General features: G+C 40.9%; 2 protein-coding genes across 2 annotated transcripts in view; both read left to right on the forward strand.

The window, feature by feature from the left end:
- The window catches only part of TBK1 (TANK binding kinase 1), a 29,737-nt gene extending 19,277 nt beyond the window's left edge, over positions 1-10,460 (forward strand). The window contains exons 14-21 of the mRNA XM_083399655.1: positions 1,284-1,405; positions 1,508-1,584; positions 2,567-2,606; positions 3,273-3,374; positions 3,471-3,567; positions 4,996-5,102; positions 6,969-7,040; positions 7,987-10,460. Coding sequence (XP_083255781.1) covers positions 1,284-1,405; positions 1,508-1,584; positions 2,567-2,606; positions 3,273-3,374; positions 3,471-3,567; positions 4,996-5,102; positions 6,969-7,040; positions 7,987-8,038 — 669 coding nt within the window. The 3' untranslated portion in view covers positions 8,039-10,460. The remainder of the gene's footprint in view (positions 1-1,283; positions 1,406-1,507; positions 1,585-2,566; positions 2,607-3,272; positions 3,375-3,470; positions 3,568-4,995; positions 5,103-6,968; positions 7,041-7,986) is intronic.
- Positions 10,461-13,590: 3,130 nt separating this feature from the next.
- The window catches only part of RASSF3 (Ras association domain family member 3), a 52,011-nt gene continuing 47,570 nt past the window's right edge, over positions 13,591-18,031 (forward strand). The window contains exon 1 of the mRNA XM_083400054.1: positions 13,591-13,749. Within this exon, the coding sequence (XP_083256180.1) occupies positions 13,629-13,749 (121 nt within the window). The 5' untranslated portion in view covers positions 13,591-13,628. The remainder of the gene's footprint in view (positions 13,750-18,031) is intronic.

Below are 18,031 nucleotides of genomic sequence, written 5' to 3' on the forward strand. Positions count from 1 at the left end.
TTCTTGTGGGGAAAATAGCGAGCCATGCTTTTTTCATGTGCATGGATGTTCGCATGAAGAAACACGCCCCCCAAATGTGATGCTGAAGCAGTTTCACAACAGCACTACAGGGAGATCAAACTAATACAGGTGCTGAGCATTAATGTGCTGGTTAAATATTCCAGAAAATTTTATCGCGCATCTAAAAGCAAAAATAAAAAGATCTCTTTCAATGTAGATGACTTTCTATTTTTGTGTCAGTGGTGTTTTGTGTATATTTACAGTGACAGCAATGTAGGGATGTTGCCTGTAAGCACAGATCCTTGGCAGCCAGTAGAAAGTCTCTCTTTCCTCCAATGCAAGGATGGTTAAAGTGTGTTAAGGTGGACGTCTGTAAATTCTAGGAAATGTGGCTTGGCTTGCTGCTATTATGAGGTGTGGCAGGTTTCTGGCCAGTTTTCAGTCATTGAGACATTTTCAGCTATTCTAAAGTAACCAGGGTTTCTTTCTTTCTATATATACAGTCATACCTCAGGTTGCGATCGTTCTGGGTTGTGTGTTTTCGGGTTACGGATGCGCCGAACTCAGAAGTACTGGAACGGGTTACTTCCGGGTTTCAGTGCTTGCGCATTCGCAGAAGACCAAATAGCTCTTTGCGCATGCGCAGAAGCAGCGCTGCGGGTTGCGAATGTGCCTCCCACATGGATCACGTTTGCAACCCAAGGTTCCACTATAATTTATATTTATTTTCCATTTAATTATATACATTCAGATCATCATTATCCACTTTACTGCCCTGGCTCTTTAGAGCCTATTGACTTCCCTCCTGCCTCATGGCTTTCAAAATTAACCTTTCTATCATTGCATTTTGTATGTTTTCCAATTCTAATTGCACTCATTACAAAATGACTCAAAATTTAAATAAATAAAGGTAGAAAATTTCTCATTACAAGTCTTCAGACAACCCTGCTAGTAATGTTAATTGCTTGCAATAATCTTTCAAATATCGTATAAATTTACTCCAGTCCTTTTGGAATACTTGATCAAGCTGGTTTTGGATTTTTCCTGTCAGCTTTGCCAGTTCTGCAGAGTCCATCATCTTCATCTGCTATTCTTCTTTGATTGGTACTTCTTGTTGTTTCCATTTTTGGGCTAAAAGAATTCTTGCCGCAGTTGTTGCATACGTAAACAATCTTTTATCTTATATTTATAAAAGATAAAAAGGTTTCTTTCTATATATGTTCCAAAACTTAGCTTTCATCAAATTTTTGCTGGGTAAAGCTGAATTTCTTGCATTCGTTCAGCTTTCAAGTTCACGGGGAACAATAGAGAGCAGTCTTCAGGATATCAAAAGCAAACTCTGTCCAAATGGCCTGCTGTCTGATGGCTGGACCTACCAGGAAGGCACGCACCCGAAAGACAGAAAGTGAGTGGCATTTCCACGTAAAGTTCTTACTGTGCTTCGTTTTCAAGTTCATGCATACTAGCATGTGTTAAATGATTTATATCCTTACTTTTTCTCTCCTAGCCCAGAAAGGTTGCAAGTCCTACTGAGTTCCATTACAGAAATTTATTATCAGTTCAAAAAAGACAAAGCAGAACGCCGTAAGTAATTTTAGTTTATATTTAGCTGAGTTAAGTTATGAGGTACTGCAGATTTGCCTCTTTACTACCTGAGGTGTATATTTTTTAAGACCCATCCTATTTTTTGTGACTGTAAGTTGTGATTGTAAACTGTTTTTAATGTTGCGTTTATTTTAAATTGTCATACTTTAGGCTTAGGGTGAAGGGTGGGTAATACATTAAAATGATAGTAATAATAAGTAATAGTAATAACCAGTGCTTTTTTCCTGGAGGGCCACATGGGTACACATACCCCTATACATTTCGTGAATCTAGGTTTGGCCTCATTGAAGGGCAGTATTTCAATATGAGTAGGAAAATGAGAGTACCCTTAAACATTATTCTTTTTTAGAAAAAAATCCCTGGTAATAATAATGTTCAAAGTTAAAATGATCATGGCTAAGTATATGTGTACAGCCGTACCTTGGAAGTCGAACAGAATCTGTCCCGGAAGTCTGTTCGACTTCCAAAATGTTCAGGAACAAAAGCGCTGCTTCTCATTGGCTGCAGGAAGCTCCTGCAACCAATCGGAAGCCCCGTCAGACATTTGGATTCCAAAGAATGTTCGCAAACCGGAACACTCACTTCTGGGTTTGTGGCATTTGGGATCCAAGGTACGACTGTATTTTACTTGATGGGGGGTCATCGATTATAAAATCAGTTTGTGTTTCAAATGGCGAGTAGAGAAAGCAATTCTGATCTGCCATTGTGCTGCCCAGAGGTTCATTTGGTCCCATGCAGGTCCTCCCTGTTTCTCACTGGGTCTCCTTCCCTCCCCCCCCCCACTGACGTTTGGCTTGAAGTAATCATTCTTCTGTAGGCAGTAGGATTCATTGGGGTCCTTGTGTCCACACACAGACAGCTTCTCCAGTTTGCCCATGTGCCCTAGGACCCAAAAAGCTTCACGACCCCCTGAGCATTACTTTTGCTATCCAATTTAATTTTATTCATTTATTTTCTTTAGGACTTCCATATAACGAGGAACAAATCCACAAATTCGACAAGTAAGTCTCTTTTAAAAATTCTATAAATATTTTGGGTGAGGTCCAGCATCACACCAGTGGACACAAAATGACAAAATAAAAAACCAATGTGTGATTTTCTATATGTGGGATTCCTCTACTATAATAAATAATAATAATTATTATTTATTTATTCATACCCCGCCCATCTGGCTGGGTTTTCCCAGCCACTCTGGGCGGCTCCCAACAGAATATTAAAAACACGATAAAACATCAAACATTAAAAACTTCCCTAAACAGGGCTGCCTTCAAATGTCTTCTAAAAGTCAGATAGTTGTTTATTTCCTTGACGTCTGATGGGAGAGCGTTCCACAGGGTGGGCGCCACTACCAAGAAGGCCCTCTGCCTGGTTCCCTGTAACCTCACTTCTCGCAGTGAGGGAACCACCAGAAGGCCCTTGGAGCTGGACTTCAGTGTCTGGGCTGAACGATGGGGGTGGAGACACTCCTTCAGGTACACTGGAACAAGGCCATTTAGGGCTTTAAAGGTCAGCACCAACACTTTGAATTGTGTGCTCTACTGTGTACTCTTTCTACCACGTTGTCCCTCTTTGGAGTGCAGAGATATTGTTTTTAAGGTCCAGGATTGTTAGAGGAATGGAATATTTGGGAGCAATATGACAGTATGGTTCTTATTTCTGTGCTGCAGGCAGAAGCTTTTTCTACACGCTACAAAAGCCATGACCTTGTTCAAGGAAGAATGCGTCACCAAGTACGAAGTTTTCTTTGACAAGGCAGAAGACTGGATGAGGCAAGATTCTTCATTTTGTGTATCATTGGACTCTCTCTACAAGAGCAGGTCATAGTGACACAAAAACATGATTTTAAAACTGTTTTTCCTTTTCAGGAAGATGCTTCTTTTAAGAAAACAGTTAATGAATCTCAGAAAACTCTGCTTCGATATTGAGGAAGAGGTGTCGAAATATCAGGACTATGTAAATGATGTAAGTGTTCTCCTTAATTACAGTCATACCTTGGTTTTCAAACAGTTTAGTTCTCGAACGTTTTGGCTCCCAAACGCCGCAAACCCGGAAGTGACTTCCTGTTTGCAAACTATTTTTGGAAGCCAAACGTCCGAAGGGGCTTCCGATTGGCTGCAGGAGCTTCCTGCAGCCAATCAGAAACTACACTTTGGTTTCCAAATGTTTTGGAAGTTGAATGGACTTCCAGAATGGATTCTGTTTGACTTCCAAGATAAGACGGTATCAGTATTTTAAAGAGGGATAGCCAAAAGAGGAATAAGTGCTTTGCAGAAATTCATAATAAACTGCACAGATTTTCCCCTTCAATTTTATTTCATTGCTCTGTTAACACTGTAATCCTATGCATGCTTATTCAGAAATAAGCCCTATGGAGTACAGTGGAGCTTGCTCACAGGTAAATGCGCTTAGGATTGCAATATAAAATTACTAGAGCTCAGTGGTTGTCTTACTGTGAGAAATGTATTAAGGAAGAGAACAATTATCATAAACATTTCAATTTAGAAAAGATTGACTCCATTCCAGATGTACCAAGCAATTTCTGCTGCCAGCTTTGATCATCTGTGGACAGGGGGAAGATTGCTTGGAGTTCATTGAAATTAGGCTCTAGGGCAGTGGTTCTCAATCTGTGGGTCCCCAGATGCTGTTGGACTACAACTCCCATCATCCCTGAGCTCTGGCCTTGCTAGCTAGGGGTGATGGGAGTTGTAGTTCAACAACATCTGAGGACCCACAGGTTGAGAAAGGCTGCTCTAGGGCCACAGGCATCTCCCATCCCTAACATATAAGATCTCTTTCCAAAAAAACATTGTGTCCCCCCCCCCTTTTTTTATTAAGTCCACCAGTGGAGCATTGAAAAGCTAGACAGGATTTATTTGCCACAGAATCCAGAACAATTCACTCTCTTTGATAACAAGAATGCCCAAAACTTGCCAGTTCTTTAGATCTCTTAAAAAGCTTCGAGAACGAGAGGAAAATTAACATTATATAGGTAATCCTTATTAGATGTTATATTTGTGCCTAAATACTTTCCCAGTTTAGATAGCCAGCTAATAGAACTCCTTTTTAGTGCAGTCTTCACAGTTCCATAAATTCTGTTTTGTTAACATTGGACTTACTGTACATCTGCAAAACTTACTAAATAGAGTTATGTAACTACAGACTTCAGGAATTGACTGATGAGGGTCCCGCAGTGCTGTCAGGGTCGCACTGTTAGTCAAGGTGGGGTGAAGGGGGAGGCGCAGTTGGTCTTCTTAAGTCTCTTGGAGCAAGAGCACATGCTCTTCTCAACTCTTGGGTACCAAATATCATCCCTCGAATCCAGTGAGTATTTATTAGAAAGATGTCTCCTGTTTTTTCTTATTAAGATGGGCTTTGTGTATTTTATTACAGTTACAAGAAAATTTGCCCCATAAGATGTTTGCGGCTTCCGGTGGGATCAAACATACAATTAACCCAGTTTATCCAAGTTCAAACACTTTGGTAGAAATGACTCTTGGGTAAGAATTTCTCACCTGGATGAACGCAATGCTTTTTAACTTGCTTTTCACAGAACTACTTTAAAATGCCAAGCTTTTGTTAAGATTGTTATTTTTTTATTATTTGAACCCCACCCATATGACTGAATTGTCCCAGCCACTCTGGGCATAGTCACATTTGAATGTTGACATCAAGCTTTATTAGAAACAGTTGTTATTCTTCTTCTAATATTCTAGAAACAGTATTGCCATGCAACATTTGTGTTTCTTATTCTTGTATCAGCTGTTCTTATGGGGCTGCCATCACTAGCCCTATTTGGTGTGTTTTTTAAAAAAAACCTTCATGGAGTAAGAATCACATAGAGTAGGGACAAGGGCAGTTGTTTCCTTCCTCTCCCTCTTCTCCAAACATCTGCCACGGAGAGCCTTTCCTACTCATGTAGGCAGTGTTGGAAAATGCCCTGGGGCCGCCTGCAAGCCCCCAGAACTCCGAGCATCCTCTGATGTGTGCAGCACCGGAAAAGGCATCTCCCTTTTTCTCCAGGGCGCTCCCGCAACATATATATGCTTGATATATGCACACTAATCTTCTGGCATAACACAGTGAGAAGAGTGAGACATCGTAGATCTAATCTACTATTTATTCACATATAGTGGTACCTCAGGTTTCATACGCTTCAGGTTACAGACTCCGCTAACCCAGAAATAGTGCTTCAGGTTAAGAACTTTGCTTCAGGATGAGAACAGAAATTGTGTTCCGGCGGCGCAGCAGCAGCAGGAGGCTCCATTAGCTAAAGTGGTGCTTCAGGTTAAGAACAGTTTCAGGTTAAGAACGGACCTCCGGAACGAATTAAGTACTTAACCCGAGGTACCACTGTACTATATACAGACTACAGCATAATGGTATCTGTTCTCTCCAGTTCCGAGAGAACGACAAAAATGAAAGTACATTACAGAGTACATACAGCGGAAGAGAGATAAGGCTGTCTTCCGTTCCCACAGTCTTCTCAGACAGGCGTGTGATTCACACCAATCACATCTGCAGCATCGGCTGCATGAAATACTAACAGGCAGGGTAGATTTGATTTAAATCATTTTTTTAACAGAAAGACTCATTCTTGCTGGTATGATTTTAATATTTACAACCAGATGAAGGTTTTATTTTTGTAATAATACATTCCCAGAGTAGTTTTTACAGTTATATCAAAAATTACTGATTTGGTTATACTATTAGAAATACATATAGACAGATAATTATGGAATTATTGTGAAGTTTAATAAGTTAACTGTTTATATTTGGAAAAATTTTCTGCTGTACTTTATTGGAAGGAGAAAAATAATCATTTCCTTAATAACAATAACATTATAGCATATATATCCATGTTTGTTAACTAATGTGGTTAAACAATAAAAAAAAAACTTAGACTGAGTTTTAGCACACATTAAAAACTTAAAACAATTCCTTATTTCCTGATGAATAGCCTTTGGACTATAATGTAACTTAAACAGAAAACTATCTTTAGAAAGATTTTCCCTCCAAAAGCATTTTATTTTAAAAATCCAATTTAAATTTTTTAAAAATCCATTTTTAAAAAAAACAACAACTTTAAAAATCATTTATTTTTATCCTCTCTGCATGTAGGCTCCTCATGTGATTTAGAACCCTGGAAGAGCCTAGTATTCAGTGAGCCAAGCTGAAAGTTTCTCTTTAAATAGTTGTCCTCTTTAAATAGTCATTATACACAGTTTAGGTGTCTTTTTGAAAAATCTGTTTCACTTCCAGTTTCCTTACATTAAAGAAATAGCCAGTAGTTTTATAATGATTTTTAACTGAGAATTAAGCATGTTACGGTGCATTCCTTTTCTTTCTTTCTTTTAAACTTTCAGCATGAAGAAACTGAAAGAAGAAATGGAAGGTGTCGTTAAAGAATTAGCCGAGAATAATCACCTTTTGGAAAGGTAAGTGGGTGTTTTAAGGAACTTAGTTTGGCAGCAAGCATATACGGTGAACACGTAGCTGTGCATCTCTTTTGAGAATTTCTTGTGCACGTGAAGAGGGTTGGCCTACGGCTTGCAGGAGATCCATGCTTCGAAATGGCGTCTTGTGTGCAACCAGAAGCAAAAGAGCCACTTCTGCATGATGCTTTCCCACCCTGCAGAGACGCACGTGTGAATTCTGTGCAGAGACGCTGGTCACTTGAGTGTTTCCCATGTAATTGGCATCCCACCAGGAAGGAGAGAGTTAGGAATGACCAACACAGTGGACCCTTCCACTGTATTCACACAAATGCGCTCCTTGCGGTGAAAGGCAACGTGGGTGGTGCTGTGGTCTAAACCACTGAGCCTCTTGGGCTTGCCAATCGGAAGGTCGGTGGTTCGAATCCCCACGACAGGGTGAGCTCCTGTTGCTTGGTCCTAGCTCCTGCCAACGTAGCAGTTCGAAAGCACGCCAGTGCAAGTAGATAAATAGGTACTGCTGTGGCAGGAAGGTAAACGGCGTTTCCGTGACACTCTGGTTTCTGTCACAGTGTTCCATTGCACCAGAAGCGGTTTAGTCATGCTGGCCAGATGACCCAGAAAGCTGTCTGTGGACAAACACCGGCTCCCTTGGCCTGAAAGCGAGATGAGCGCCGCAACCCCATAGTTGCCTTTGACTGGACTTAACCGTCCAGGGGCCCTTTACCTTTTTTTTTTTTACTCCTTGTGTTCTTCCAGATGCACTCCTTGTGGTGCATCTTAAAGACTCATTCGATTCAAGCCAGTGGGCTCGATACAGCCAAGTCAGTTGAACTCTGATCCCATAGAAATCAACAGAATGAGTTCATTCCACTGCACTGCAGCACAATCACTCAATACTGTGTACCAGAGACAGCATTAAATGCTATGATTGTGTTTTTTTGTTTAGGTTTGGTGCTTTGACGATGGATGGTGGCCCAAGGAATGTGGATTGTATTTAGCTGGACCACGACACAATCTGAATTTGCACAGAAAGAGCGTTTATCCATTGAAAGAGTTTTCTGAACTTGGCATTCCCCCTCAGTATTTAATAAAAGCATGTAAATATGTACATAATGTATATAATAGAAAGTATATTTCTTTTGGTAATGTTACAAGTGGTCTTAACATTTGGAGTAACATCAGAACTTTCCCCCGTGTGAAATAATGACGGCTGCATATTGTGGTGAGCACATCGACGCAATGCATTTGCTTGAAATGCTGTCCTTGCCTGTTTACTTGTGAATGTTGCTAGAGAAACTGGTCTTGGAAAAACCCTACTTCATTTTTGTCAAGGAGATTGGGCTTCCCCTTAAGTCACATGAATGCACAGTCCCTCGTTTATGATCCTCTGAAATTCTTTCCTGCTGTCTTTCATTGTGAGCAGATGTCTCTTACAAAGTACAAAAAAAGAGACAGGGAAAAGTGTGATTACCTCTCGAAAAAGTATCTCTCTTAACTAATGGTCAAGGAAATATTTTTGAGTTTGTAATCATGTTCAGTTTGAGTATATATAATCTGCCAGATTTAAAAGCACATATAAATTGAATCTTCTCTTTGCTAAATCAGCAGGTGACGGAAAAGCTGTAACATGTTTGCTAGCATAGAGTGTGTCTCAAAATCAGTGAACCTTGTTAATTAATTCTTACTGGCATTTTTTTAAAAAAAACAAACAACATACAATTTCAAAAGTAGCATTTACTTTCTTACATGCTAAACATTGAGTCTGGTGTGGACCATATACTGCTTTCTAATCTTCGTCAGTTCTACTAAAGTAGGAAAATTCTTTCCTTTTTTTATTAAAGCTATTCTGAAGCGTTTGACACTGAGGTAAAACATTGGCACAGGTGTTTATGCAGTTGCCTTGGAAAAGGGGATCCCTGAAGAGTTGGCACTTTCCTCACTCACTGAAAGTGCCTTGGCCCAGTTTTGGGGAATCTTCCTTACAGCTCATCAACCTCATTCAGCACAGAGGCCCAAAATTTAGTTCAGCATTTGATAAGCTATCATGGGGAGGAGGTAGTAGAGAAGTGAGCTTCTGCACATGTGTTTTAAACATTTTTAATTCAACATACATGCACACATACAAAAACAATCTAATTCAGTCTTACTGACTTTAGTGGAACTTATTTTCCAATGTGTCTAGAAAGTAAGGCTGTTGTTCTCAGCCAGAGTATTCTGGATAAGTTCTAGGAGAGACCCGATTGATCTGAGACTATTCTAGATTTCTGTGGATTGAGGCCTTCGTAGGATACTTCATTTCTTTTAATCAAATTTCTAATCAACTCTACCTTCTGTCTCCTCCATTCTGACATGCCGAAAATAGAAATAAAAATCATCCGTCTCTACATAGTCTCAAATGGATAAAGAAATGTTATTTCACTGTTGCAGCTCTTATTTTCATTACCAAGTTTCCAATAACCTAGTTGGAAGGACTACTGAAATCATAGGTAGTAAATCTATGTGAAATTTTGCTGCCTTATTGTATGTAAATTTCTATTCTGAAATGTTGAGATTATATTTCTGTAATGTGTTTACTTTATGCTATCGTTTTCTGTTTTACAGAATCATCATTTTGCATAATCATGTTTATAACATAATTTTTGAAGGAAGGAAATGGAGAAGGGTCGATTTTTCTTCCATATACTGAAACCAGTTTTAAACGAATAGTGTAAATCATGGATGACAGCCTTTTATGTTGCTGAAGGCACTTCTCCCACATTCTCCTATCCCTTCAGAGTTCCTTTCAATTAGTTTCATTTTATTTTATTTTTAAGGAATTTGCTATCTTTCTGTGAAGTTTCAGAATAACGGGGAGGGGCAGTGTTTTATTTGATTAAAATACTTTTTTTAAAGCTTTTCTTCTGGGCTTTTTTTTTTTGGGGGGGGGGTTCTCCCAGCTGCCCAAGAACAAATTGATAGCTTTCTATCATATATGTTTATGTGCATATGGCACACTAAAATAAGAAACACCTTTATAGGACTGAGAATTCTAATCTGTGGTAGCCATGGTGAAAATTGAAGCAGTACAGTCTATTCTGGATTAATCTACATTGCTTTTGTATCTGCCCCTGCTTACAGCCCCCAACAGATTACATTACAGGGTACGCAGCACTCAAGAGAAAAAAGGTCCTGTTCCCCCTTCCTCCATGTAAATTATTAAGATAAGTTGTAAACAATATGACATATACCAGCTTGCTTTTTTGTAGTGTTCAATATTTTGCATTGTGTTTTCATATTAATTTGTAGAGGGAACTCTACCATTCTTAGTCTGTATAGTAATTCTATCGGCAGCGGCTGTGGGTCTTGCGAAAATTCTCTTCAAATCAATGTACCACAAGTTAGGCAGCAGCATGAGAAATAAATCTCTTTTCACACTTCTAATTCATTGTCCTTGATATGATGAATTGCTGATCTTGGTACGTAAGCAATGTACATCATTGGACTTCAAGACTGGATACTCACAGTGTTATAGAACATTGTTAAGAGTGTGTGGAAGAAAAAAGAAGAAAAGTTTAAATGTTCTGAACTCCGAGTAAGTATGTTTCTGAATTGCAAAATAATATTTGGGATACCCTACATGATATATAGGGACGCAGGTGGCGCTGTGGTCTAAACCACAGAGCCTAGGGCTTGCTGATCAGAAGGTCGGCGGTTCGAATCCCCGCGGCGGGGTGAGCTCCCGTTGCTCGGTCCCTGCTCCTGCCAACCTAGCAGTTCGAAAGCACATCAAAGCGCAAGTAGATAAATAGGTACTGCTCCAGCAGGAAGGTAAACGGCATTTCTGTACGCTGCTCTGGTTTGCCGGAAGTGGCTTAGTCATGCTGGCCACATGACCTGGAAGCTGTACGCTGGCTCCCTCAGCTAATAAAGCGAGATGAGCGCCGCAACCCCAGAGTCGTCCGCAACTGGACCTAACGGTCAGGAGTCCCTTTACCTTTACCTTTTACATGATATATATCTCCGTGATCAGAGGACTCTCCTTTGAGCCCAACAGTAATTTTTTTCAGTCAACATCATGCTTGTGAAATGCTCATAAATGTGTGATTACATCATGCAACCATTTTTTTAAAAAAAAAACAGTAGGTAGCTGGAGGTGGCCACTGCAAAATATGGCTATTTCCACCACAAAACATGAAAATGTTCTCTACAAGATGCCATTGAAATCTCACCTGGCCTAGAGCTGGCACATGGCACTATGAAACACATTTATGCAGATCAGCAATAGCCAAAATACGGGGGGTGGAAGGAACTGGGGTTGCCCACTCCAATATTGCTTTGTGCCACCACATATCATGCACCCGCGTTCAGCAGAGTGTCCTCTAGGATTGCATGAGATCCCATACAGTCTAGGGCTTTCTTTGGGTGCAAGGCCCAGTCAGGCATTCCTGTGTATACCAACAATGGTCAAATATGAAGGGGGAAATTTCAATGTAACCAGGGCCCCACACCAAAATATGGTGTAAAGGTAAAGGGACCCTGACCATTAGGTCCAGTCATGGCCGACTCTGGGGTTGCGGCCCTCATCTCGCTTTATTGGTCGAGGGAGCCGGTGTACAGCTTCCAGGTCATGTGGCCAGCATGACTAAGCCGCTTCTGGCAAACCAGAGCAGTCCACGGAAATGCTGTTTACCTTCCTGTCGGAGCGGTACCCATTTATCTACTTGCACTTTCACATGCTTTCGAACTGCTAGGCTGGCAGGAGCAGGGACCGAGCAACGGGAGCTCACCCCGTCACAGGGATTCGAACTGCCGACCTTCCGATCAGCAAGCCCTAGGCTCTGTGGTTTAATCCACAGCGCCACTCACTTAGGTCACCACAAATAATAAAACCATGCATCTGGTAGGGCAGCTTTCTCAACGGAGGGCCACATGGCTCCCTGGGTGGCCCAGGATATTCCACAGGTGAAAATCACTTAAATGGGGGGGGGGGCATGGCACAAGACTAGGGGGCCGCAGAGAAAAGTGAGGAGTGAAGAAAACACAGAAGTGACCTAGAAAAGAAAACAACCAACTTGCATTCCATTTTCTAATATTCATTCTTTATCTTAGTCTCGCAGCTACAATATGACGAATTTAAAAATATAAGAAGACACCTTTTCTAGATAAGACTAAAGACCCATCAAGTCTATTATCCTGCTTTCACAGTGTGTAGAATATGGATCTAGCCAAGAATTAAGATCTTAATTGAATAAACAACACATGAAGATATATCACTCAGGGTATTATGGGTCATACTCAGCATCTTAAATCATGATGGGATTATAAGAAATTTATGTGTTTAATAAACAATCTAGCTGTTGAGATATAAAATTTCCCTAACTTTTATTATGTTTTCAGTGGTCCTTGGCTTCCCAGTTGCATTAAAATACTTTGCTCCGACATGCCTTCTGGCTTCCATGCAATATAGTGAAAACTAGGAAACTCTTATATTTAAACAGACACGGACAAAAGAATATCTGTGGAAATGTTCGCTTTGTCTTGTAGGACACATTGACGCAGGAAATACAATCTATCAAGATTCAGACTGGAAAAGGGCAGTAAGTTAAAAATATCTGAAAGTGGGGGTCTAAATATCTTACATGTTTTAGTATGGAGGAGTGAAACATAAATATCTCCTGAAACATCAGTACTATGCACTGTGTTACACAAATGTTTTTTAGTCATTTTACAATTTGGATGCAACATCTTTGTTCCTATAATATTTTGTGTGCTGTTATGTCTGGATTTAACCAAGAAAATGTCAACTTAAATGAAGATAGCTGGAGGCAAATGTAAAAAATATGGGCATCCTTTTCGATTGGACACTGTTTTGTTTAATGAGAATAGTGTAATTATCTAAAAGCACAATGAAAATATAAGCATCACTGTTGCACAGATTCATCATTCTTATCTATATATAAAAGCATTTCATTTATTTATAGACTTTCATTTTGAGGTGCCAAAAGTAAGCCACTATATATTTTATTCATTTGTTGGATTTCAGTGTCAGCAAAAGTGATTTGTTAGAGACTGAGCCTAAGGCTGCATATTGGGAACTTTAGCATAGATACCGGTAGTACAGTTTAGAATCAGAAAAGGATTTATTTTCAAATAAACATGTTAGTAACAGAGCACCTCATTCTAAATAGTAACAATATCAAGGTATCTTTATAATTCATCACCCACTTCATAAGATTGTGGAAAGAATGCTCTATTGATTTGATTAACGAATTTCTGTAAGGAAAACACCTGTTTAATGTTGGGATCATATATAACCTGAGAAAAATACTACAGGAAATGGTTTTTTAAACAGCATTTTTGTAAAGATACTGATGAATTCCTCTCACTGTACTACCATACAGTTTGGTTATAGTAATGTGACTGTATATAAAGATAGAGATCTCTAGTTTACTAAATGTAGATGAGAGGATTTAGGACCAACAGGTGGCCTTGAGACATGCTGGCTGAGGTTCTATTCACGGCGATCTTGGGTTGTGGGTATTTGAGGCTTTTTCCTTCCTTCCTGCACTTCTGTGCAGTTACCTCAAGAGCAGTCGGCTGACTTTAGTTATGGCAATAAGAAACGACTTCAACAAAACAATTAGAAGGATAGCACAGTTTTTTTATTGGTTCCCCAAATCACTGGGTAGCCCAAGGAGGAGAAAAATCAAGCTTCTTTGCACATCTTCTGGTAAGTTTATCTTTTCCTCTTCTCTGCAATGAACTTAAATTGAGAAGTCATGTTCTCTTAACAAAACTAAAACCCTTTCTCCCGCAGTTTTGTGATAAGTGTTGTAGCAGAAAGAAATTAGTCTGTGTCAAGTTGCTTGAAGCACATCTAAGGGTCTGAGCAGGCCTACTAAGATTTTTACTCTTCTCTTCGAACCAGCACATCTCCATTGGTAGATAGATAATAAACAGCTTAATATTTTTTAAAAAATCTAAGCAGTGTACTACATGAACACTGTAACAATTTCATTAAAACAAAAATACAGCAGTAAAGCTATAGCATGAAAGCATATTAAAAAACCGGGTTCAGCAAATTTATACAGAGAAAAATGGACTGATCTTATGGATTAGGGAAAGCCTGTGCAAAAAGATATACTTATTTACAAGATGTCTGAAGTTGCCGCTTCACACATGGCAGAGAGAGAGAAAGAGAAGAACTCCTCACTGAGTTTGAATGGAGACTTGAAAGCTGTTCTTTAGGGAACACTTGTGCCAAGCAGCAGTGGGTACATGGGCTCGTCGTGCTTATGTCTGAATTCTGCTCATATGCATTATTTTGAGATATATTCTTTAAAAATTGCTTTGGTGGATTAAGGCCATCTGCTCTAGTATTCAGCTTCACATGGCAGCCAGCAAGATTCCTTTGGAAGCTAAGAAGGAAGGAAGGAAGGAAGGAAGGAAGGAAGGAAGGAAGGAAGGAAGGCATTTTCCAGCATCTTGGAACTAGGGATACATTGCTTCTCCTAGCAATGGACATTCCCGAGTTTACCTAATCCTTTACTTGATCCATCTAAGCTTGTGGCTACCACCACATCTTTTGCGAGTCAATATCATTCATTATGCATTTGGTCAACATAGCCTGTCCTGAACCTACCGTCAGGTGACCCCAGGTGCTATCATGAGAGAAGGAGAGAAATGCCTTCCTCACCACGTTTTACACATTGTTAATAATTTTAGAAAACCCATTTATTTATGTATTAAACGTATATCAAGCCTTTCCTCCCAAAGGAGCCCAGAGTGGGAAACACATCAGCATTAAAGCAAGAACAATTAAAAACAGCACAGTGATGCATTCAAAACATTCACCAACGACGACGTACTTTCACAGCTAGTAATTTCAAGGATGCAGGAGCAGAAACGCTCAGTCATCAAATGCCTGGGTAAACAGGAATGTTTTCAAATTCTTTCTGACAGTTCATAAAGAAAAGTACAGATGCCCTTCACCGAGTGGGGCAGGATTCCAAAAATGGGGAGCAGCCACCAAGAAGGCCCTGTCTTGGGTCAATGCCAACGAAGGGACACCACCGGCAGTAGCACCAACAGGGCCTCCCATGGCAATCATAGAGCCTGAGATGGTTGATATTGGGGAAGGCACTCTTTTAGGGTCTCAAGCCATTTAGGGCTTTGCATGCTAGTAATAACACTTTGATTTGTGGTAGCTCCCTGGCAGCCACTGCAGTGCTTTCAGGACCAGTGATACATGCTTCTATCAGGCTGATCCACTTATCAGTCTAGCAGCTGCATTGTGAGCTAGCTCCAGCCTCTGGACCATCTTAAAGGGCAGCCCCAGGGAGATCACACTGCAGCAATCCAGGCAGGAGGTCACCAGAGCACAGACAAGTGAGGCCAGGCTATCCTAGTCCAGGAATGGCAAAATATTCCTAGTCACAGAAGCCACTTAAGACTGTGGTGACAAGTTGGAATCCAGGACTACTCCCAAACTACAAACCTATTCCTTCAGCAACCTCTCCTAGAACAGGTCCACCTAATTCCTGGACATGGGAACAGCCCATTCACAGCACCTCCATTTTATCAGGATTCAGCCTCAGTGTCTTGGCCCCTGTCCAGCCCATCACTTCTTCCGGACAGTGGCCCAACACTTTCGCAGCCTCTCCTGATTCTGATGGAATGGAAAAACCAAGTTGTTTGTCACCAGAGTTTAAGAATTTACTGGATTCATATCTTCTCCCCTGCTGCCCACAGTGTCAAGCAATTTCTCCCACTATGAAATGGCACTGCATGTATGAAGTATTACCGTATGCCACACCCTAAGTAGTAGTAGTTGTTGTTGTTATTCCTGGGCTACCCGAACCACTCTAGGTGGCTCCCAACAAAATATTAAAATCGCAGTAAAAGCTACGGGACAAGGATAACTGTGACTTTAAGGATGAATGGGAACCTTTTACAAAGTATCTGAAGACGCAACAAAGCGAACTGGACTCCTTGGCAGGTTTTGAATAAACATTCACAATTTTTTTACTGATAATAATCAGCTAAACAGTTTGAGGATCTATACAACTTTGTAACATGCAGAAAACAGCATTATTAAGAGAAACCAAAGACTGGAACTGAGGGAAGTCAGGGGGTGGGGGTTCTGTGTGGGAGGGGGGAGGGGAGGGAGGAAAAATGGGGGGGGGGGGATAAGGATGATATGTTTTTGGATAATACATCTTGTTATAATTTTGAATAAAAATAAATAAATAAAAATTGCAGTAAAGCATTAAAAAATTCCCTGAACAGGGCTGACCTCAGATGTCTTCTAAAAGTCAAATAGTTATCTCTTTGACATCTGCTGGGAGGGCGTTCCACAGGGCAGGGGTCACTATCGAGAAGGCTCTCTGCCCAATTCCCTATAGCTTCACATCTCACAGTGAGGGGAGGCCCTCAGAGCTGGGCATCAGTATTCAGGCAGGATGATGGAGGTGGAGCCTCATGGCTCAGGTCCACGGCTCACCCAGTCCAGCGTCCTGTTCTCACAGTGGCCAATGAGACAACATCCATTTCTGACAGGGCTTCTGCAAAACACGCCACTGTGGTGCAGTCCCAGAGCTCTTTTCCACTAAGAAACCCAACTAGAAATGGGTTAATTGCCACCTTTCAGAGAGAAAATCTGAAGTGTCAAAGTGAGAGGCTACCTTCAGTGTGTGATTCTCTCCCTAAGCAGACATGAACATTTTTCCAAGACTGCGCCGATGCAGTATTTTTCTATCTAGCTTTTCTGTTTGTTGCTCTGAACACAGTCAGCACAGGTGGGACCTGCAATGTTACAGTGTCTCCCCCATGCAGTGGATATTCTTGTTCCGGGTCTCTAGATAGCTGCAAGCCTTGAAGTGCTGTTCAGGTCTATGGAGGGCAGGGAGATATTGAGGAGAGGGGGGAAAGTGCACCCTCTTTTTCTTTCCCAGCTGTGAGCCCTCTCCCTGTTTTGCTACCTAGAGATATAGTGCCAGAGGACTCAGGTTTGGGGCTGGCTGACAGTTCTGAACCTGGACGTTTTAATCACAATTGTGTGTCTGTGTTTACCCTTGCAACTTATTTTGTTTACAGGAATGCTGCCGGTTTCACAGAGACCATTGGGGCTTTATATCTCCTAAGAGTCACATGGGAAAGATTATTTTAGCAAACCTGTTGAATACAATTGTCAGTCTAAGACGTGCTTCAGACCCATTTTAATAAATAGAATTAAGCAAGGGATGCTCATTTGTTGTTGTGATGCTGTACACTCAGCACTAGGGGTCAGTAAATAATCACTGAAGTAAACATACTGAAACTCAGAGCAGTGATATCTGAGACAATCCAAAATGTGCCAAGCTTTCAAAACATATTTGACCATAACTTCACCACCAGTCTGATTCAAGCACATACAGAGAAATATGGAGCAATGAGAATTCTGCCTTAAGTCTTTGAAAGGTTTTCCCCCTTGCTACTGGAATATCCTACTGGTAACATAGCATGTTATTGTTGCTGTTGTTACCATCATCATCATTAGTCATTTATTGAATTTATATGCTGTGGCTTGTAAAAGAGCCCAGCATGGAGTAAGAGATGTGAAGAACAGGGGTGGTAAATATTATGTAGGCAAAAACAGTATCAGATAGTATTATAAGGTAATGTTGTCAAGCCCTGGCCTACCTGGCGGCAAGTCAGTTTGTCAGGTCCCCAGTCCAGGGTCAATCCACATATCCAAAGTCCAAAGCACAGTCCATACCAGTCCAGGAGCATCCAAGCTGAGGTCCATCCACATGGGCGCTTTAGCAGACACAGCACCTCATCTCTGCTTCCTTTTGGTACTTTGCATGCAGATTGCAGCATCTGGGCTTGATGAGGCAGGTGTCCCTCACCTGTCCTGAGTCTACTCCAGCTGAGGAATCACACACCTCCTCCCAGAGCTAGTGGCCCGCTGGGGAGCTGGGTTGTGGGCCCTTGCCTGCCCTAGCCTCCTAAAGCTTCTGTCCCATTGCTCC

The sequence above is a fragment of the Podarcis tiliguerta genome (genome assembly GCF_965153285.1).
Source record: "Podarcis tiliguerta genome assembly, chromosome: 10".
NCBI classification, from domain to species: Eukaryota; Metazoa; Chordata; class Lepidosauria; order Squamata; family Lacertidae; genus Podarcis; species Podarcis tiliguerta.